Source organism: Tachypleus tridentatus, chromosome 4 (assembly GCF_004210375.1).
Source record: "Tachypleus tridentatus isolate NWPU-2018 chromosome 4, ASM421037v1, whole genome shotgun sequence".
In the NCBI taxonomy this organism is placed as follows: domain Eukaryota; kingdom Metazoa; phylum Arthropoda; class Merostomata; order Xiphosura; family Limulidae; genus Tachypleus; species Tachypleus tridentatus.
In genome coordinates this window covers 69,635,301-69,658,300 of record NC_134828.1, presented here as the reverse complement: position 1 = coordinate 69,658,300, position 23,000 = coordinate 69,635,301, and the positions used below count along the sequence as shown (strand labels likewise).

The 23,000-nt window shown below is 33.5% G+C and overlaps 1 protein-coding gene across 3 annotated transcripts in view; it reads right to left on the bottom strand.

Moving 5' to 3' along the window:
* The window catches only part of LOC143249382 (AN1-type zinc finger protein 2B-like), a 53,477-nt gene extending 32,098 nt beyond the window's left edge, over positions 1-21,379 (bottom strand). The window contains exons 1-4 of one of the 3 annotated variants that reach the window (XR_013027750.1): positions 20,938-21,243; positions 8,011-8,053; positions 6,632-6,812; positions 3,381-3,425 (exon numbers count right to left, since the gene is read on the bottom strand). Coding sequence is in view for 2 of the 3 variants with exons in the window: in XM_076499144.1 (XP_076355259.1) it covers positions 3,381-3,425; positions 6,632-6,812; positions 8,011-8,053; positions 20,938-21,082 (414 nt within the window). In the remaining variant the exon portion in view is untranslated. Of the gene's footprint in view, positions 1-3,380; positions 3,426-6,631; positions 6,813-8,010; positions 8,054-20,937 lie in introns of all 3 variants that reach the window. The other 2 variants (XM_076499144.1, XM_076499142.1) reach the window with 2 other exon arrangements.
* Positions 21,380-23,000: the final 1,621 nt, after the last annotated feature.

Here is a 23,000-nt window from a genome sequence, read left to right as displayed (position 1 = left end):
TTTAGTACTGATACCATAATTAGTTGAAGTACCAAAAATATATATTCAGCACCATGCCAAACATTAAAAATGTTTATTCAGTGCCGAAAGGGTTAATTCAGTAGGGTGTATCAAAAGAAATATCTTAACTGAATCACAGCTACTGAGAAAGATGTTTCACTGAATAATTATTTTTAGGTAAATTTCTCAAAGAAAAGCTATCACTAAACCACTTGGAATCTTATAACTTGCTTGGTAAATGACTTGCTCAGTGTGCAAATAGCCTCAGGGTAAAAACCAAACCAAGGAAATAAAACTACAACAGAAACTGCTAAAGTGGCACCCAACATGGGTTTGTTCTTGATAGTGGAGTTTGAAGTAGCTGGAAATTCAGTAATATTTCTTAACAGTACAAAGAAATTCTTATTGTTATTCAAGACCTTAGTGTAATGAAATAGATGGTGAATGAACAAAGTTTTTTTTAAAGTATGCTTGATGGATCTTGTACTATAACAACAAAATATCTCCAACTGTTAATATGGTTGAGGCTAGAATTCAGGGTAATGATGAAAATACTAGATTTATCAAGATATAGAAAAATTAAGAAAAAAAGTTGCTTGATAGTATTATTGATACTATAAAAAACTAATTAATATGCTAAAGCAAAAACTAATATTTTTTTTAAATACAACACTGATAAAATACAAAGAATTGAGAATTTCTAGCTGACCAGTTTAACAACCAGAAATGCATGGTTGTAAAACGTAATTCTCTGAAAGATGAGAAAACCACAATAAAGCAAACAGCGAAACTCCCCCAGAACCACGATAATTCAACTACTAGACTAATTGATGCTCTTGAACCTATGCAAGAATGGACCAATTGAACTTTTCCAGGGTACTACTCATTGAAAATGAGGATATGAATGAAAATTGCAAGATATCACTGTAACACTGATGCTAGGGAATTCTGATACAGTTCATCAACTCCCTAAGCTCAGGCAGTATAACCATTTATTACAGTAAAATCTGGGAACTGTAATACTAAAACAAACATTTTAGGAAGGTAGAAAACAAACTTGAACTGTGTATATACTAGGCTATTCATTTCACATTTGTTTGATTGTTTGTTTTATCATGCACAAAGCCACACAAAGGACTATCTGTGCTCTGCCCACCAACTGTATCAAAACCTGGTTTCTAGCAGTACAAGTCTACAGACATACCACTGTGTCAGTGGGGAAGCTCATCTCATCAGAAAATACTTTTAAATGAAAACCTTATGCAAACAAGCATAAACTATACTATCAGTGTCATTCATTAAAAAATCAGAACATAAACAACCTATAGATGAGTTCTGTTAAAATTTTAAAATGACAAAAGTGGGATATTAACAATCTTGTTTGTTTAGATAAAAATAGCAAATTCTGATGAATATGATACAAGATTTACCTTAACTGATTAGTTGTCCATATTCTTAATGTTTGTAACAAAGTTGACCAGAATTGTATTTACTATAATATCACCTGAATTGTATTTATTTTCTATAAATTGATTCAAGAGGTTTACTACTTCTAATGAGCAATGCTTCAGTGAAAATGGAGTTGATAGTATATTGCTGTTTCAGGTTATTCTGATAATGATGTAAGAGATATCAATAATTTAACTAATCTACCTTGTTTGCTGAATGTACCAAAGCTTGACAGTTATGATCTTGATCACTACATCAGACTTCAAGTGAGTATTACAAAACTGAAAATGTGGCTGAAGTACCTCAAAAAATGACTTTTTTTTATTAACACACAGTTTTAGAAAACATTTACAAATAAAGAACTATTCCATAAAGTTCCATGCCTTCCTAAAATAATTGCTATTTCTGACTCTAAAATTAAGAATAATGTTAATTATAGTATAGATATATGTAGTTGTTAATTTATAAGGAAGAATTACTTAAAAGTTTCAAACTGAATAGTATGCAAGACATTCAGTTAATTTCTAATTGTGAAGATGTAATACTTGGTCTTCAAAATAAACAAAGAATTTTTAAAAATTTTAACTGCAGTAATACAATCATCCACTTTAGACCAAGCACAGACTATAAATACTGCAAAAAATAACATTTCTTGGTTAAATATATAATTATGGTATACAAGGTGTCACTTTTTAAAAATTTATCTAAATAAAAGAAAATACACATCAACTAATATTTTAAATTTGATAGCTTACATATAACTTATGGACTTTCAAAAGTATCAATCTTAGAACTATTTTTCATTTCTTACTTTTATAAACTAATTAGTAAATGACAGTTCTATAATATTAGACTATATGGTGATGATGCTTACATATTAATGACTGGTAATTATTTAATAACTTATAACAGAAATATTTATTATAGATAAATGATATTAATTAGCAAATAAACTTTCTATCAATTTTAATAAAACTAAATATACTAATACAGTCATTTTCAGACAAAAATTAAAACATTGTTACTAAATAAACTATAGTTACATACCTGGGAGAACTATTACTGAAAATAAATTAAATTGGAACAGCATATAAATGTGATTAGTACTAAACTGTTAAAATCTACTGGTGTTACATTAAAGTTGGGGTAGTATGGCAAGTATGAAATTTTGCTGATGGTTTATAGCTTTCTATAACCTTAAATTAACAATGGAATTACAAGCTGCCATTCAGATATTATTATAAACATACATCAATCAATATTTAAGACAGCAAAATCATAACATGAACATTAGGTCAAGAATGGACTGTGCATCACCACATTATTTGGTTTCAAATGTTCTTAAAATCAGTGATATTTGTAAATTAGAATTGATGAAATATATGTATAAAGTTTACATTATAAAGTTCCCACAATTTTCAAAAAATATTTTATCAAAATAAGTTTTTCATAACCATATTACAAGGCTAGCTGCTTCAAAGGTCAGTTATTCTTCTTCTCAAATCTCATAAAGGAATAATATGCTAACATATATTTATTACTTATTTTTATGTTTCATGTAATGTAACAACACAAGTTCATTTAGAGTGCTGTTGACATCTTGCACTTAAAATAATTAATGCTAATCATTATGCTAATTTTGTTACTTCTTCATAAATGCAAATAAAAGCTGTTGTACTTTGATAACTTCAGAAGTCATCTAATAATTATTTGTTTGAAGTTGAGCACAAAGCTACTCAATAGGTTACCCATGCTTTGCCCACCATAGGCATTGAAACCTGAATTCTAGCTTTGTAAGTCTGCAGAAATACTGCTGTGCCACTGGGTGTTCTGATATTACAGACACTGTTACTTTGGTTTTGTTGTTTACAAAAGAACATTTACTGTCATCATATGTTCTGTAAGTACATAATGTAACACACATTACTTACCTCCTTTTGTTTACAACCTTTAAGAGAACACCTATTTGTATAGATCTGAAAATAATACAAATTGATAACATAATTTAATTCTATTAAAATTTACTTGGATAAGTAACACCACAAGCATATTATTTCACTTTCATAATAATCGTTTAAAAACTCTGATAATACAAAAGCTAAAACAAAGCACATCTTTTTCTTAAAATCTTAAAACAAAAATATCACATCTGTAACAAATTTCCAAAAAATAATTTTAGTATTTTGGTTCTGATGTATATAAGTAACTTCCTTTGATCAGAAGTAAATATTAATGTTAAAAGTACTTACCAGTTAACATTCACATACTCTCTCGTGTGTGTGTGCATTAATTTCTAAAGAAAAGCATTACTAAAAATGTTAAAAGGAAAACAATGTATTTTGAAAGTAATACATTGTAAATTACTAAGCCTATAATAATACAGATGTTCAAATGTATTAACCTTTTCTCATGTTAGCCAATCACCACACTCGCAAATGTGAAAAGCTAAGTTCAATCTGGCAAATCTAAATCACCTTTAATTAACCACAAAACTGAATAGAAATTCATTACTACTTTTTAAAGTAATCTTGACAACAAAGAAAACACCACTGAACATTACATTGAGACAAACGGTACAGTCAATGAGATATTTTGTCAAATGAAAAGTTTAGACTTGTGACAATTTACTTGAACGAAAATTTAAGGAATCTCTTTTGATTAAATCCAGATACCTTCCATTAACAGGTACAATGCCTTGTTCTTATAATGTTTTTTTAAAGTATTTTCTTTTATTTATTTATTTTTTAATATTTTTTAACTTCATGATCAAGTTATTCTAAACCATTTAACAATACTTTTAGTATGCTATGTACTGTTTTCTTAGGAGTTGCACTTCTATTTTTTTTTTTGGTTACTCTAATTTAAAATCAGTTTGGTACCTGTGCCATTCATTGACCCTTGAAAAAAGGCACAAGCCAAAACACCAGGTTGAATAAATTAACTTTCATCTGAAGTTATTTACCCTCTTCCCCAAGAATAGAAAATTACCCACACATAAATATATTACTAAAACCACCTAATGAATTGTCAATACATTTTAATATTTTTGTGGTTTAATTTCCAAATTGCTTTTATGTTTATAGTGCATTGCCAATGTAGAATAGGCATCCTGCATATGCTTAAGGTTGTCTTTTTTTCTTTCTTTTTTTTTACAAGGGTACTTTTTCTTGAGACACCAAAGAGGTACTTTTATCCCATCAGAGAAAGCTTATTCTGCATTGTTGGTGGAAAATAATCTAGGGTTATCTATTTTTTATGGTTCTATGACATTTGGCAGCCCCAATTTCACACCCCCGGCTCTTAACAACCAACAATTTAACAGCTGAGCTCATTGGCAGTGGACAATTTCCCACCCAGGAAAATTGGTAGCAGATGATTACCCAGCCAAGCAATACATAATTAAGTTATGGTGTTGTTCATGATGTTAATAATGTAACTTAACAACAAATTAACATCCATTTGAAAATTGACGTCACTATTAAACCTGGAACAAAAACGTATAAAATATCTGCATTTACTGCTAGAACTTCAACACGTAGTTTTCTCGTTGAGCTTTCATTGATTTATTTTAAAACAGTTTCAAACAGACAATTAGTAACACCATGAACAACACAGTAACTTATGTAACATCAAACAGAGGAAAGCCAAAAGCATGCAACAATGGATATGTTTACTTATTCGATAAGGGTAGCAAGAAGGACAATCAGGTAACTTTCTACATGTGTGAAAATTACAGAACTTTGCACTGCCCAGCGTGGATTCATGTCCGAGATGATACAGTTACAGCTCGCCTCAAGGAGCACAGCCATGCACCTAATGGACTGAGAAAATCTGTCCTGGAACTTGTATCTGCAATTAAAACACAGGCAGGTGCTACAGTGGAGACACCTGTTACCATTTTGGCTAACACCACCACCATAGTTGTGCCAGCTGTTGCAGCACATGATACAGCGGATGCGCTTAAGACAACAGCACATTCCACGACAGCCTGATCCCCTGGAAACTATGATCCTGCCTGAATGTTTCACTCGCCTCAAAACAGGAGAACTGTTTCTATTACATGACTCGGGGCCAGGTGCCAATCGGCTACTCATATTCAACACAAGGGCTAGGTGCAAAATTGTCTGCTGCCAATGAAATCGGCTGTCAAATTGTTGGCTGCCAAGAGTTGGGAGCGAAATTGAGGCAGCGAAATGTCGGGATACCATTTTTTACACAGGAATTTTTGTTAAGACTCCAAAGGAGTAGTTTTATCAAATTAGAAATAGCTTTACTTTGGTCAAACCCAAGTTTCATAAACATAACATCTCAGGCTCCAAGAATACAAAAATCAGAAGAAATAAGCCTTCTTTTCCTGCCAGTTCCAGAAAAGAACAATAATGATAATGATCGAGACATCCAGAAAAAGAAGTTTGAACATGATCACTTAAGAACTGTTAAGGTTCAATTATTCGTGATTACATCGAGACTTTGTCAAAGCTTTCATTTCTTACAAACTAATGCATATTAGTACAATTTTACATACTGTAGCAAAGTATTGTCCTCTATCATAGTTCATATAAATTATGTAAAACAGTATTGATAATTATTACCAGTAAATTGCTATATACTAGTAATCATTTAGTTTGTTTAGTCTTCTTCTTGTATTAACTTATATATGTAAAAAAAACACTCTCTGAAGACAAAACTTGTTATCTCTTATAATTTATTTTATAAATGTTGATGATGTGATTGCTATGATAACAGATGCCTCAAAGTTATCATTCTTACATTTACAGCTTTATTATACTACTATTGTATCTAAATTTAGTACATTTACATTCAGCAGCTTCAATACACTTACTAGCATAAGTTTAATACTTTAAGCAGTGTGGCTAATAAAATAATGTGTGTTGCTAATGTAGATTTCATTGCATTGGCCACAGTAGGCAAGAGATTTATGTAGGAAGAGTGAGAAGAGGTAACCAATTTGTATGACTAATCAAGGATTAAACTTGAGCTTCCTTACACACCAAACAATCATTCTGACAACTAAGTTAAAGAGGTAAACCACTAACTAATACTACCATATGTGGAAATGAACTTGAACCCTCCCACACTACAAATGAGTGCTCCACCACCTTTATAATGCAGAACATTATGTTCTACAAATTTTATAAAACTTAGAGCAAGAAGTACAAACTTTTCTTTCAGCAGCAGGATCAGACAAACAGTCCCTATCAATGTGTTCTCCAACTGTAATGTCTGGTGGCTCACCACGTTTCACTGAAACTGGCTTATTACACAGTGGACAGACAGGAACTTGAACATCCTTCTGGTAAGCTTTTTCACAATTATGCTGACCATAAGGTAAATGGTCCTTACTAAAAGATAACATAACCCATGGTTTTTATTAGTTGAATTTGGATAGAAAAGCTTAATGTTATTGTTATCAGAAATAATGTTTATCATCAAAAACTGCTGTGTTTATTTAAAAATTAATAAATAAAACTTTTGTAAAAAACAAAATAAATAATATCACAAGAACATAAGTGTTTAAAAATATCCTTCAAAACATACTGTATTTATTATTTTTCAAATCAAAGAGAAGGTCAGAGGACTAACTAATTCACAATTTTGTGTGTATCTCATGGTAATTATTTTAATTCCTCATTCTTATGCTAGTACATTTAAAAACAGGCAACCATGATAAAAAGAAATTGAAATATTAACACAAAGATCTAATTTACTTCACTTTTTGCTTCAGAAAAATCATTTTATTAATGCTAGCTTAGCCAACAGCTGATCAAATCTAGACAACCATATACCAACATTTACATGTGATATACATTATTCACAAAACATTAATTACTTTTAAGGCTCCTGACTACTTTCTTACCTTTCTGTGAATTTCTGAATTAAATCTTCCTGGTGTAAGTTAGTTGGGCAGAAAATCTTCCTTTATTGGCTCATTATGCACACACTTAAAACCTTCTCAGCAAGTTAACAACTGACAAAATGGAATTATTAATTTTCAGGATAAATGAGTTCATTTTATGAATATTTTATTCTTCAGGCTTTTTCTTGTTCTTGATTTTGCTTCTTTAAAATCAAAGGTGCTTAGTAACTGAGAATAGTTTCTTAAAGAATGGTAATATATTGTGCAAGGAAATTACCATATATATCATACTTGTAAAGCATTCCTATGACTTGGACTTTTTACATTTCATAAGTTTTCACTGATTTTTAATCTTTAATTGTTTAAACCATTTCTACACTATTTATGTGTCGGGACATTTTAGTCAATCAAGTAAACATACTTACAAACACCACAGATTCATCAGATTGTAATTTGTGAAGTCAGCAACACATAAATATATGTGTGTATACCTTATCTTACTGTGCAATAGATCAGTAATTAACTATTCATTTTTTGATACACGTGTGTATATATATAGTTGAACATACTCTGAGACTACATATTTATCCTTATGTAACTTTCTCATTGATTTCATTAAAAAGAACATAAAATTATTAATTTCAAATGCATAATGATGTTTACAAAAAATTAATAAGACTTACCAAAATATTTTACTACATGCATCACACTTCAATGGCAGGAAATCTGGGAAGAAACCTTACAAGTTAACATTCCGTTTAAATATGACACAATTCAATGTTGTTTTTTTTAAGTCCAACTTAAATATAGCACTTCACATCCATATAAGTATCAAGACAAAATTTAAGAGAATTCAAACTGCATAAACCACACTAATCTCATTAAAAATCAAATAATATCATAAATTAATAAATATAACAGTAAAACAGCTCTTTCAGCAAACATTATAACTTTCCTATACTGGAAATATATTTCACAAATTTAGCTGCTCTCATTCAGTGCTATCCTTCATACGAAAAAAATGTTTTTGGATGCCACAGACCTCGAGTCAACAGTGGTTCAACTACACCTTAAATGTAAATCATCATGTGACAACCCTCCATCAATAAGAGTGTGATATACCCTTTTGACACACGACTCCTCAATTTGATTTTATCAAACTATTACATAGTTTTAGCAAAAAAATGGAAGTGCCAGTTCTCAATGAGGAGAAATAGTAGGAAGTGTGACTAGAGGTAAGTACTTATTGGAATATTGTAGATTTCAATATGGTAGATTACCTCTTGTCATGGAAACAGCTAAAATCCTACAATGAAAAAGTGTAGAAACTGGTGCAAGGAAAAGAAAGAAGCATCCTTCAAAAATTTCCAAACAACACTCAAAAAGGGGAGATTCTTGCAGTAGAGGATCAGACATAGAAAACCATACCACTTTTCTACCAGGTATACTCTACATCCAGTGTGGAAATGGGTGTCACAAACACAGACATAAAATAGGAAGAACACATCCAAAATAGAGAGAAAAATAGTTAATTTCAGATCTGAATGACTTGATATTGGAATCTCAATCTCTTTTGATGACAGTAATGTGGGTGTGTGTAAAAAGGGTGTATCCAAAGGTGTAGATTGGCTAAGGCATGACAGACTTTACATGGTAAGTCAACTGCACCCAAAATCCAGCTACCAGGAACTTAGTTTCATGTAGGGGTAGGATGAAGATTATACCATTGATAAATCAGCCGCAATCTAAAACCCAGGAACCTGGTGGGGGAAAAGAGAACCATACCATTTTCTTCTTAAGTTCAACAGATCAGAGGGAGATATCACACCACTGACCTGTGAGCAGGGGACATTATAGCAAAGTGATAAAATGTTTTACCAACCTGGGAATCCAACATTCAAATGTCCCTGTATTGTGAAATATTCCATTCAAAACCAGTCAGATGCAAAACACTCCTGCACAGTAAGTAACACACCTGGTATATGAAAATCATCTGGAGATAGTGTAAGAGGAAGAGACATATTAACCTGTATGTTCATCCACAACACAGTAACAAAGAACGAGTCCAACTGAGTGAGGAAACAGAGACACCTCTAATACAAGAGAACTAATGTTAATCAGTCCAGCTCTGAATCCAAAATCCAGCCACTGGGAACCAACATCCACATGATATTAGGATGAGGAATCCCAATCAAAGGGATGAAATGCAATTTCAACAGTTTACACCAAAGATGCAACATCTGCTCAAATAAATCTGTTCAAAGATGGTGTGTCAGACTGGAGAACATATCATCTAAACCAGCACACCACCACTGCCCTACTCTCAACTGAATGGATATAGTATTTTTTGCATCATATGTATCAATCACATCCAGGAAAATGACTCCATGTTACACCACCCCGGCAGCTTTGGAACAGGAAAGTGGTAAAAAAAGAGGAACATCAATACTAAAGACAGTGCAATGGGTGACTACAAAAACCCTATTTTGAAAAGCAGACCACATCTGATTTATTCAACCTAAGGAATAGCAATGAAGTTGATGAATTAGTAAGGTTTAGAATGGACATATTAATGAAACAAATATATTGCAAGGAAAACTTATGAGCAACTTTGTGAAACACACTCATCTCAACAGTGTACATTTAGTGACCATGGAAATTACAACAGTAAAGTCATAATGGCTTTACAGCATGGACTTGCCTTAATAAAAAAAAGGGGGACAACATGCTCCTGATAAAGAAGATATATATATTCAAAAGCAACGCAATCCCAGTCTCCCCAAAGTATGAAGAAATGGCAACAGGTGGAAGGAGACAACTGAGCGAGAGAGAAACAGCTATCCGATGCAGAGAGTGAGAGAGAAATGTATGTAGTGTGACCTACATGGCTTTTAAAGAACTTCCTCCAATGGATAATGGAGGTGAGATACCAGGGTAAAGGTATAGTGTTTAACCTGGTGAGAAGACACCTAGAATAAATAACAAAAAGGATACAAGTAAGAATGAGCCATTTAAATCAAAAGCTGAACCCAGCTGGTAAAAGTGGAGGGAGAAAGGGCACAAACAGAAAATAGTTTCCACAGAATGAAAAAGTGGGAACAGGCACTACAGAAAAAAGCCATGTGGATAGTATAACAAAGAGCACGTACAGGACATAGTAGTATATTTGGATCAGACTAAACACACAGGAGGGAAATGAAAGGAAGAAAAATTAGAGAGAAGTAGAAATTACCCTCATGAGTTTTGAAGTTTGGGGAAGAAAGATGGATTTGGATAAAGAAGAACATATATGGAATAATACAGAGGATGTGAAACATTAATGATAAATCTGAATGATAATATCCACACCAAAGAGGAAAAAGAAACAAGTCTCGTGAGATAAGTGAAAATTCAAACACAAGGACAGTGGTTGAAATGAAAGTAGGATAAGACAATGAAAAACCTCATTGACATCCTAATCTGGAATGAATGCAGGCTGAAGAGGTCAACAAATCCAGAAGAAACACAACAATAGTAAAAGCGTAGGAGAGATAAAAACTTTACTGTATCAAGAAAAACAAAAAGTGTGAGAAAAGGCAATTTGATAACCTATGGTTATGGAAAAAGAAGTCCATGTTCAAGTGAGAAAATCTGTAGAAACAGAAACAATGGGTTGCAGCAGATAAAGATCTCCAACCAAAAGAACAACAGCAGTAATTGTTCCACTTACGTTGATAAACATTCAAGAGAAAGAGTGTATGGAATATGTTAAAAATGACCAACAAGATCTCATCAAAGACTGGTTAAAAGCCAGTTGTGAAGATGAATGGTCTGGAAGAAATGTTAGTGACCAAGGCTGATATAGGTAATAGTGGAGTGTACTGCACCTGGAGCAGCCACACAAACCACACTGGGCCAGCCAGTAACAAGCAATCAAAAGGACTTGATACAGAGTGGTGTGAAAGACCAAAATTACCCTGGGAAAGAGACAGATGGAAAGATACATAAAGTTATTTATTGGCCCAATTCTGTCTGAATACATTAACAGCCAATGCAAGTGGATGAAGAACCAGAAATCAAATGCATCCAGGTGAGAAGTACTTCAAATGACTGAGCGTAATGATTGTAGACAGAGCCCATACAGATATCGTACAATCACTGGATACAGTTTTGAGTCATCCATGTCTGTAGATCCATCTGTGGCTAAACTGTAAACACTGTTAGTAAGTATGCTTGAAATCATTTTGTCATCTTCACAACCCAACATTTGTATAATAACTGTAGTTTTGGTTCTAGCACAGCCTTATTTTTTCACTATATCAAAGTCTGGGAGCATTTTTCTGAATAGATGTCCTGCATGATTGGTTACAGCTAGGGGTAAATTATGATCAATGACGAATTGCGTGAATATCACTTTTACATTTATGGTTTCATATTCTCAATTCTTACTCATAAATGTCGTTATTTGCATTGTTTTTGTCTTCGCCTCAGCCTTTTGTTGGTGAGATGCCAATTTTGTATGTCTGAAACAATCGTTTATCCTGCCATGCGCCACAGAAAAATTGATGTGACAAACTGTACAAAATGCATGACTGTCACTGACTTTTGGTGCAATGACCAGACATTTTGCACTATACTCTTTTCTAAATTTTTGATTCACAGTTTTAGTCCTTTTAGATTTGCCAGAAACAAGACAATCTGATGAGGCCTCTTTTATTCCATCTTGTGAATAATCGCATTGATGTTTCTATGCCGCTTAGAAAACGAGAAATACCCATCTACGCGAGCACTGATTGGCTGACAAGCACTGATGATGTAACTCAAACTATTGGTAGATGTCAGAAATACAAATATTTTTTATTATTTCAAGCACAAACATGATTATCCCAAGTAGCCATTTGAACTGTGTCTTTTATTTATTATTAAAATTTATCTGTATCTCACTACAAATTTTCTTTTCACCCCTTTCAAGCACTGGGAGAACAATTTATTGTATAGGCCTATATAATATATAATAATTTGGGAGTTGCAACAAGTCGTAATATTTGTCTGTATGAGCAAAATGTCGTAATGTATACACCAAAATCGTAATGATTACACTCAAATCATAATGGTTGGCATCTCTGTTCATGAATATGTGCAAATCCAGACAAAAGGGAGAAAGCAGAACACAACATTTGGATAAAGAAGAACATACATGGAATAATACAGAGGATGTGAAACAATGACAAACCTGAATGATAATATCCATAGACAAAGAGGAAAAAGAAACTTTTCATGAGATAAGTGAAAATTCAAACACAAGGACAGCCTGGATGAGTCAATAAAAGACGTTTGTAGCCAAAACAAGCCCAAAAGGTAGGGCACAAAACTGATACATTAACTAATGACGAGCAAAATTAAAACAGTACCTGAACTGAAAAGAAACAGGAATATACAAATAAAGCATTCAAAATGTCTACTATGGCTAACCATAGACCTGGAAAAGCCCACCTGATAAAGTGAGGCAGAATCAACAACTGACCAAGGTGGAACTGACTGATCATAGGTCATCAGTCTTTGATTTTCTTGGGTATCACAAATATCTGAATAAAAACCTGGAAAAGAGTAAAGCACAAGTTTGATGGCTTTCTGGGAGAGAAAATTCTGTATCAGTTCAGGCAGATGTTGACTAGGGTAGGATTCTGAGGCAAGAGGAAGGATATGGGTACCCAAGATAGTAAAGGAGGGGAAAGGAAGTGGATGACAAGTCCCTCAGATAATACCCTAATAACCCAAATAACTATGGCGATATCTTGCCACAGGGGAACAAAATTAGTCATGTGAGCCCCCACTGAACCGGAACCCACAGGATAGACACCAGTACTATTGGTAACTTGTTCAGGTATATTGAATAATATGAGGAGTGGAGGAACCCTGGAGGTAAGAAGTAGTAAAGGCTAGGAAAGAGTGGGGCAAGAAACACTAATAAGGGATTATGAAGCTCATAATGTAAGATCCCTCAAAATTAAAAAGGGGGTTGACAGTTGCTCAGTGAAGGCATCAATGCCCAAGGGATGATAAATTTTTCCAGGGGTAAGATATGGAGAACAAACAGTGATGGTACAACCCAAGGAGATACGGGTGGCTACAGCATCCGATGGCATATTCAATGACAAGGACCAGGTGGGCACATGTTGATCAACCAGCAGTACTACTCTCCTATGTCCTACACATGACCTGTAATTTTGGTATAAGGAATATTGTCAACTTGTGACTGTATCAGTAGGTTTTAAAAATGTTTCCTGTAAAGAAAGACATTTGGGATGATAAAAGTCAATCAAATCCTTGATGTCATTCACATTTGATTGAAAACCTTGACAGTTCCATTGGATTAGCATGGCCATGTTTATTTATTTTGGAGGAGAATATGGCATGGAGATCTTTTGCTTGTGACCATGCTTTTTTCTTTACTGGATGTGGGTCAGTCACTCCCTTGTGATCCTCCTCTGGATCTAGTAGGCAGGTTGGAGTTTGTAGACACACATTCTAGTGATTGAGGACGTGAACAAATGGGTTGTTTAATTTTTGGGGTGTCAAGAGAGAAAGACCCCATGGAAATACCTGGACTCAAACAAGGCGAAGCTGGGCAATGACTGGAAGATGTGGTAGGGACAGAGAGAGAAGTAGAAACTGATTCATTAACTTTGTTGACTTTAGAGGGTATTAATTAAGATGTGCTGTTAAGGATTCTGTAGGAGGTATGGAAAGGTCTGTCTCAACTCCTGCTGTAGTAGTGGAATGGATTACAGTAGCATAAGTCTGAGATGGAATTGGGAATAGCAATTTCCAAGCCTCTGGATAAGTAATATTATGAACTGCCTTGAGACATTGTACTTCTTTCTCTTCCACCCATTTAGGGCAAGAAGTAAAATAGAAAGGATGTGGACCATTACAGTTAACACAATGCAGTTCTAGTTGGCATTCAAAAGTATCATGATCTTTACCAGCACAACAAGCACATGTTAAGGAACCACGGCAAGATGTTTTTGAGTAACCAAATTGTTGACAATGAAAACATCTAACAGGGTTAGGAATATAAGGTTGTACCTTACAATTCAGATTTCCTGCCTTGATTGTGGTAGGATGACGTAGTGTTGCAAATGTTAATATCAGAACATTTGTTGGCTACATAATCCCATCTCTACGAGTAAAAATTCGGCGCAAGGCTGTAATACCTTGGCTGGTGAAACCTGCAAGGATCTCCAACTCTGGAATGGTCTTTAAATCCCTCTCAACTATAACTCCTCTGGAAGAATTGAAAGTAGAATGAGGAGTAACCTGAATGGGTATATTCCCAATGGCCTTTGATTTCAAGAGGAGTTTGGAATGTTGTGATGAAAATGTTTCCACTAAAATGTCCCCAGACTGTAGCTTTTTTACTGATTTAGGAGAGCCAGCTAGCCCTTCCAAACCCTTCTGAATGAAAAATGGAGACATCTACCCTAAGGGTTTTTCAGTTAAAGAATGTATAATTAAAAATCGCAGGACAGATTCAAGTTATGAGTTTGACTATACAGGGTCATCAATGTGTGGTTGTTTGCTAGTAGTCAGATTTTTCTCGATGCTTTCATGTTTCTTTATTTTTTTTTGAGGGGTATCTATAATAAAAATAATATTTCAGTGCCCACTGACCCCACCCACCATGAAGCCCTATGAAGGGATGCACTACAGTGCCATATGAGGTCACTGCAGCGACGTCAGGGTTTCATGAGCACTATACCCGAACACCAGTATCAGACATAATGTTCACTACACCTACTGAGGACGTTCTATGCTGGCACTCAGTTTTTTCCTGGCCCAAATGGACAAGCCAACTGATCTTGGGGGGTCCACCCCAAGACCACCTGTCTACAGAAATTCAAGGCCAAAGTGGTGAGTTGGAGTTGGAACCTTCAACTACCAGGATCCACTCCTCCCATTCATGGGTCAGCACACATGGCAAACACGCAGGTGGATGTTTAGATTCCAGAGGAGATAAACTGAAAGTACAAAACCTTCTCTGGAAGGTCCCCTCACCACATACAGGAATCCACATTGAGGGGCAAATAGAGAGAGTCATATACATCAGGTGTGTGTGTCACAATCCTATTGGTAGATGGTTGACAGGTGGTGATTTACGATTATGATAGTTGAACCACTGAACCACATTGACTGTGGAGTATGTGAGAGCTCAAAGCTTGTGACATGTGAAAAAAAGTTTGCATATAAAGGACAGCACTGAACATGAATAGCTATCAATGAGAAAAAGTATTGTATTGTATCCAAAACTCTTATTAATTTTGGTTTCTAATGCTTATACCTATTGCTATATTGATATTCATTTTTCAACAATCAGCAGACAGATCACTGGAAAAATGTAGGAGCAAATGTCATGACATTATATAGAAGACTAGAGGGATATAACTGACTGACATATTAAGCAAAGTGCACTTCATGATTGCACCTCTAAATCTGTTTCAATTTGTTTTTTACAAGTTTCTGAAAAATGGAGCAATCTTGTATTTTTTTAATGGGTACACAGACACATTTAACATGAAAAGTACAATTTATTCTCAGATTTTCCTAAGAGAAAGGATGCTCATAACAGAATAACTTGGAACAGTGAAGAGAAAAAATTTGTATCTGAATTGAGAAAGATGATCATGTTTGTGGTCAGCATTTAATATCAAGTAAAAACAAAACAGAAACTGATACACTGTTCCTACTACAAGATCTGTACCAACACAAGTTGAAAAAAATTCCCAGAACTTTTCCATGAATAAATCAATAAATTTCCAGGAACAACCAAGTGAATAATTATAAAAAAATGACTTTACTTGCAGAATATATCAAGTGCATTAATTCTTACATAGTATAACATGCAAATAGGGGTGTTTTAATGCAAATAAATGTTTTAAAATGTTTCTGTTCAATAAACTGCTTCAGTATCTTTAAACTTTCTTTTTGAAAAGCTTTAACTCAGACTCAATGTCATTATTTAGACTCTGTAAAGTGTTCTTTTGATCACTGGCTACTATTTTCAAGTTGTTTGACTTTGTTACAAAGTTCAACTTATCCATAGCTTCTGCTCTATCAGCATATACTTCAGCATTTGTTGTACATTTCTCTATGTATTTCCAAATTCTGATTTTTGTTTTAATTCTTCTAGGTTTCTTCTCATAAATTTGTAAATTACCATTGTTTGTTGGATTTGTTTAAATAACACAATGTGCTTAGACTGTTGCATGTGGCTTTTAATTGCAGTTTCCGTCATATTCAAGACGTCAAAAACCTTACATATGTTGCAACCAGCACCATGTTTGACTGCACTGCCATATACAAGTCAGTCCACATATTCTGTTTTTATCAAGCCAAAAGGTATTAAATGTGCATTCCCTGTGGCATAGCTTCAATTTGCTTTACGTGTTTGGTCAAGCATTGAGCATAATAAATCAATGCTTTGTTAAGTTTTAACAAACCCATAAATTGCCAGTTGTTAAAACTGCATTGTGCACAAGTGAATTGTTAATGAGAATAATACAGACAACTATCAATTAAGTATGTTTCTCATGCACTATACACTATATGTAAGAGCCTTAGTTATAATGGTTTTAGCATGCCCATGTGTATTTAACAACATAAAATTTTTAAAATATTAATTTCCTGGGTATATGTGACATGAATGAACGTTTTTTTTAATTGTAAATTAATTCCATGAGTTTTCAGGAATCTGTATATTACCAGGGTTTTTAAGCACTTTTATAGGAGCATGTTAATTTTCTAGGAATTACAGGAGGCATACAGACCGTGTTACCAAGAGGGAAAGCATTGGTCATGCAAGATGTAATAACAAATAGATAAGAGTATAAATAACAAAATTTATCGTATTAATAGTATAATACAAATATGCAACTGTAAACTATACAGTGAAATAACATTAGTACTTATCTACCAACATTTAATTAAGAAAGAAAAATAATTATAGAAAAAGCTCAATTTTATCAAATATTAAAGCATTCATAAATGTAAACCTGCTATCAACTGTTTCATACAACTAAAACAACGTAATCAAGCTTGAAATCATCGTGAATTATTACAAACTAAATCATTTCAAAAAGTTTTTATAACTCTTATTGTGATATATTTACAGTGGTAAGCTTTACATGAGCTTATATTTTCCAGATATATTATTGAATGTCAAATACAAATCCAATGAGAAAAGTGATAGGTCAAGTGGATAACAGTACACTTCTCATTACAATTCATTTTCTATATTCTGGTCATTTACCAGGGCAGTCAAGGTTTATTGGATAGAAAAGCTTTGTCAACAGATTCAGCTCTCCCTAGAATTTTAATATTATTATGCAGCAAATAAGAATATTCCTGTATTAGAAGGTATTCATATTGTTACTATATATAATAACATACAGCACACCCTTCAGTGGTTCATTTAGTTTCTAAGTTAGAAAAATTTCTATTTACATACATCACCACTATTTCTTACATTTATATAAACTAGAAACACCACTAACAGAGAGGATACCCAATTTCTGACCTAAGGCACAGTAATAACACTGGTTTACAAAAAAATATTTTTTGTCTGAGGCAAGAATGTGAATAGGTGTTTTTTACTAATTTGGGTGTGCTGAATTCAAATTTATAAACAGTTTTGCTCTATCACCTCTAGTTTTCTGGCTTTTAAATAGTCTCATTTTAGTATATACAGAGTATACAGTGCTTATTTCAACAGTTGCAGCAGCTTATTACAGATAAAACAGGATAGATAAAGAACATTGACGGAATAAATATACTTGGATGACACAATGTACACAATTCATAGTACCGCAGACAGTTAGAAGTGTGTTTTCTTAGATGATCTGGTGTATTTTGCCTCCGGGATGTCATGCAAGAGCATCCAGCAGAAGTCTCCCATCATGCTGGGGTTCCACTTGCCTTGGTAGTTGCTCTCCATCTTCGTAATGTCTTGGTGGAATCTTTCTCCGTGCTCATCACTCACTGCTCCAAGGTTTGGAGGGAAGAAGTTGAGGTGGGAATGGAGAAAATGAATTTTAGTGACATTCGGCATCCCATATCCTCATAAGTCTTTAGCAACTTCTCAATACAGGCTTGGTAATTTGGTGCAGCGTGTGTTACCAAGGAAGCCATTACAGACTGACTTAAATGCTTCCCATGCTCTCAGTTCCTTTAAGGTAAGAAGCTCCTCAAAATCAGTATCCTTCAGCACTTCTCAGGTTTGAGGTCCGACAAGATGCCCTCTTTGAGCTTAGCAGCACTGAGACCTGGGAACACAGTAGACAAGTGTTGAAAGGCAGCACCATTTTTGTCCATGGCCTTCACGAAATTCTTCATCAAACCAAGCTTGGTGTGAAGAGGAGGAAGAAGCACCTTCTTCATGTCAACCAGAGGATTCTCCTTGGCTGTGTTAAGCCAGGAGCGAAAGTGCTTCTAGACCCCAGTCTTTCTGCTTGTAATGCTGGGATACAGCTCGACTATCCCAGAGACAGAGAAAACAACAGTACTTTGTAAAATTAAATCATATGTAAGGCAATAATAATTATAATGCGTCGTTGGAAATTGTAATACAAATATATACCCAAAGATTGTGTAACACAATTGTCGAGGGACACAAACCTCCTGCACTGACTGCCAGTGCACTACTGGTTGTTGATTGAGACGTGTTGGCTACACTTAACTGCCAAAATCCGTCTTGATGAATAGCTATATATAATGTAATGCTATCACTTACATTTATTGCATAATAACTAAAAAAGAAGACATAAGTCACACAATATTAGAAATTAACCCTGAATGCATATACGCCTTTATGTACAGTATGTGTACAAAATGTACAGTATGCATATCTAAAAACTAGAGGTGATGAGTAAAACATTTCAAATCTGAATTCAGCACCCCCAAATTAGGTTAAAACAGCTATTTTTGTGCTTGCCTCAATTTCTTTGTAAACCAGTGTAATAGAAGTTTTTTTAATATTCTACTATTAAATGAATAATTCTCTACCCACTTTTTACCCACTAATCCCATAAAACTCCACTTACAATTAATATCACAATTGTGAAGCATGTCACCAAAGGCTTTCTGAATGTCATATAATATCAACCACTCAGTAATTTTAATAAGACAAGAAAACATCACTGTGTTATCTTATCAAAGAGCATTATTGTGATGATTATTTTAATTGGAAATACTAATTACTACAAATACACATACTATAAAGTGAAATATAATCAGCCAGAACTAGTGTAACTTCATTTGCAAAAACTATCAAAATGGATAATTGCAATGAAGTTTAAACCATTTTGTCAAATCAGTATAGTACCTTTTTAATATTTTATGTTATTTAATAAGTTATTACTATTATTGTTTATTTTCATTACCTGTGTTACACACATACAAAAAAAAAACATCAGTAAAGTTTCCCTTCCTTATTGTAATGTACTTCACTACAAGGCACTAAAGCGTAATTGCTTAATTATACATACTTTGTGTCTTATTTATTTAGCTTATCATTTGTTTTGTAACATTTTTATGGTAATAGCAGGACCTGTAAATACTCATACGTAAAAAGCTGTGATTAAGTGCTATCACCTTAATAAATTTCTAAATGTCTTCTTACAACAGATTTCTTCTAAAAATTTAACTTGAAATATTAAGTGTCACTCTGTTTATCAGATTTCACTAACCTAATGGTAATTTATGGTTTTTGAACAAGAATTTTCATTTACTGTAGACAAATTTTAAATTTCATATTTTGTAGAAATTCTTCTTGGATAAATATTAAAAATAGTTTTATGATAAAAATTCAATTAGAAAAAGTATACAAATAGGTTTTTGTGTTACATTGCTAAGGCAGAGAAATGACGAGTTTTTTTTTTCTCATGAAATGCTTAACTTTTAATCTCACAGCTTCTTCCTTCACTGTCAAAATAGATTATCATATGACTGACAGACGTAGAAAACATTAAGCACATTTGTGGCTTTCATGCTAGGAAAAAAATAATTATAAATGTAACATGAGACGAGACATGCAATGTTACTCGTTCAGTCACTACAACCTTTATCACAGACGTACTTTAAAATTATTTCATAAGCAGCTTAAACCCACCTAGCATTTTTATCCATGTTTAACTTTAAAAATATGTATTACTTCTCATAATCTCTAGCCTTTAAATTTTATCGTATAAATTAGTATAGCCTAATTTTATTACGATTATCACAAATTACACAATGTTTAATTTTACCAGCTGAACAAATTAATGACAGCAGCTTAAACTAACGAAGTTGGATGCGAATTTTTTTTTAGACAATAAAAGTCGAATTTTGAAATGCTTTTCATATAACACAGAAGATAATAACAATTATTTGGTAACACCTTGATTACATTTTCAGGAAGAAATTACTCTGCAGCATTGCTATTTTATAGTATTTGAGTTGGACATAACCATTACAATTACCGAGTATCATCAGTATCAAATGAATGAGTCATCAGTCACTTTATGGCACAGTACCATTTCAAACGTAAATATTTTAAGTGAAACATTTTTTTATACAATTTATAAAGAAAATATTACCTAGTTGATTACATGTTGGATCTGTACATTGTTCACCTAAATCAGGAAACTCCATGATTTTATGTAAATTCGAATAATGATTAAACGAACATTGAAAAAATAATTCAATGTCAAACTCCACAAACGAACTTATTCCGTTTACCATACATCACCGCTAAATGAAACCATGTAAATAATACAAATCACTGCATAGTGTATATTACGTATTATGACGTAATGACAATACTACTCAGTGTTTGTATACGCTTTATAACGCTCGCAATTGATAGAAATGGCACGTATTTTTATAATTCAAAATAGAAATTAAATCTGGTAACCTTATTTACGTTTCATTCTGCATGCGAACTACTGAAATTACTATTTCAAGCGAAATTTAGAAAGAACATACTGATGATGTCTAAATAGATCGATGCAGCACTTTATTCACATTTGCTATTTACTAGTAGTTGCCAGTCCTGTCACCTTATAGAACTATATCGAAGCTGCTTTAAAATAATAAAATATAAGTATATTTTTAATAAATCTTCTACTCGAAATATTTTCATTCTTCTCCTAAACATTTTATTGAACAGACTTGTTTAATTTTCTCATCTGAGTTCAATTTCTTGAAACTTGCATTGTTAATAAAACTTTGCTTTTCATTTTCATTAGCTTATTTTCTTTTTTTCTCAAAAGTTTTATTTTTTAATCGTGAATTTCACTTTGCCCTGTGCGGGTAACGTTATTCACACAAATAGCTTATTTCTGCTGTGGCTTCTGGAAGCTCGATAACTATTTAATACATTGCAACTATTGTTCAATGAGTTGTATATTACAACATGCTTTCTGGGTTTCCTTCTCTGATACCATCGACTGAAATTCTTTCTCCTCAGTCAAGAATGACCTACTGGACTATAAGTTTAAGATGGTTTGCTTTGGGTTGAACCTTGCCATTGGGGAAACAACCTTAACCTTCACATCTCTTTCTAGATTACATTCTCATGTATGTTCGTTTCCTTGTTTTCGGCTCCCCGCTAGTACAGCGGTATGTCTCCGGATTTATAACGCTAAAATCAGGGGTTCGATTCCCCTCGGTGGCCTAAGCAAATAACCCTTTGTGGCTTTGCTATAAGAAAATCACACACACACACTCCTTATTTTTGACTATGTTATTTCTCATGTTTTATTCCATTATTTACAATTCTTGTGGTTTACCTCGTCTTTCCTCCTTTCTTTTTATTAGGTTTTATACTGTTTCTTTTCCCTAATTGCTTGTTCTCTTTCACTAAAATTTTTTCCCCTTGCATTCATGGCTATTTTTTCTTGTTTTGTAGACTTTTTATTCTCTTTTTCTCAATTCACTGTATTTGGTAACTACTTCTTCAACTTGGGAACTGAGCCCCTTACATTCTATTTCACTCCTGTACTCCATTTTCACGTTTTCATATTTTTCTCACTGCTCCCCTATATCTCCTGTTTTACCTCTGTCTTTTACCAGAAAAATTTGATCATGTTCAGATGTTGTTGTTGTTTTTTGTAGATGTTATCTTTTCTCTTTGCAAGCTTATCTTGTTTCACTTTTTTTGCTCTATCCCTCTTTGCTTTGGTCCCCTGAAGTTGGGACTCATTGAATCAGGCACTCTTTCATCCTTTTTATGTAGATATATGTTGTTGGGTTCCATTTCTTCATTTGGATGTCTTCATTAGTGTTCATTTCTCTCTGGTGACCCAAATTGATGCTATACAGCTTTGTTCCTCCTTATTTTTATATTTTTTTCTCTTTCTCAACCTTGCACATAACTCCTTTTCTTCGTCTGGATCAGTCTACTCTTACCCTTCCAAATCCAAATTCCAGGCCTTTCTCTTTTTCATCCTCCCTCTTCCAGAGCTCTAGTTCATTGCTCTTCTGGTCAATGACTATCAAATGTATAAAATCCTGAGGTTACCAGTTACTTGTCCTGTTGTTGATCTTATTTCCTGTGAACAATCGTTTTTCACTTCTCCACTATAGTCTCTTTTGTTGTTTTTCTTTGCATTTCTCCTCATTCTTTCTCAACCCCATCTATGATTTTTATTAATCTGGC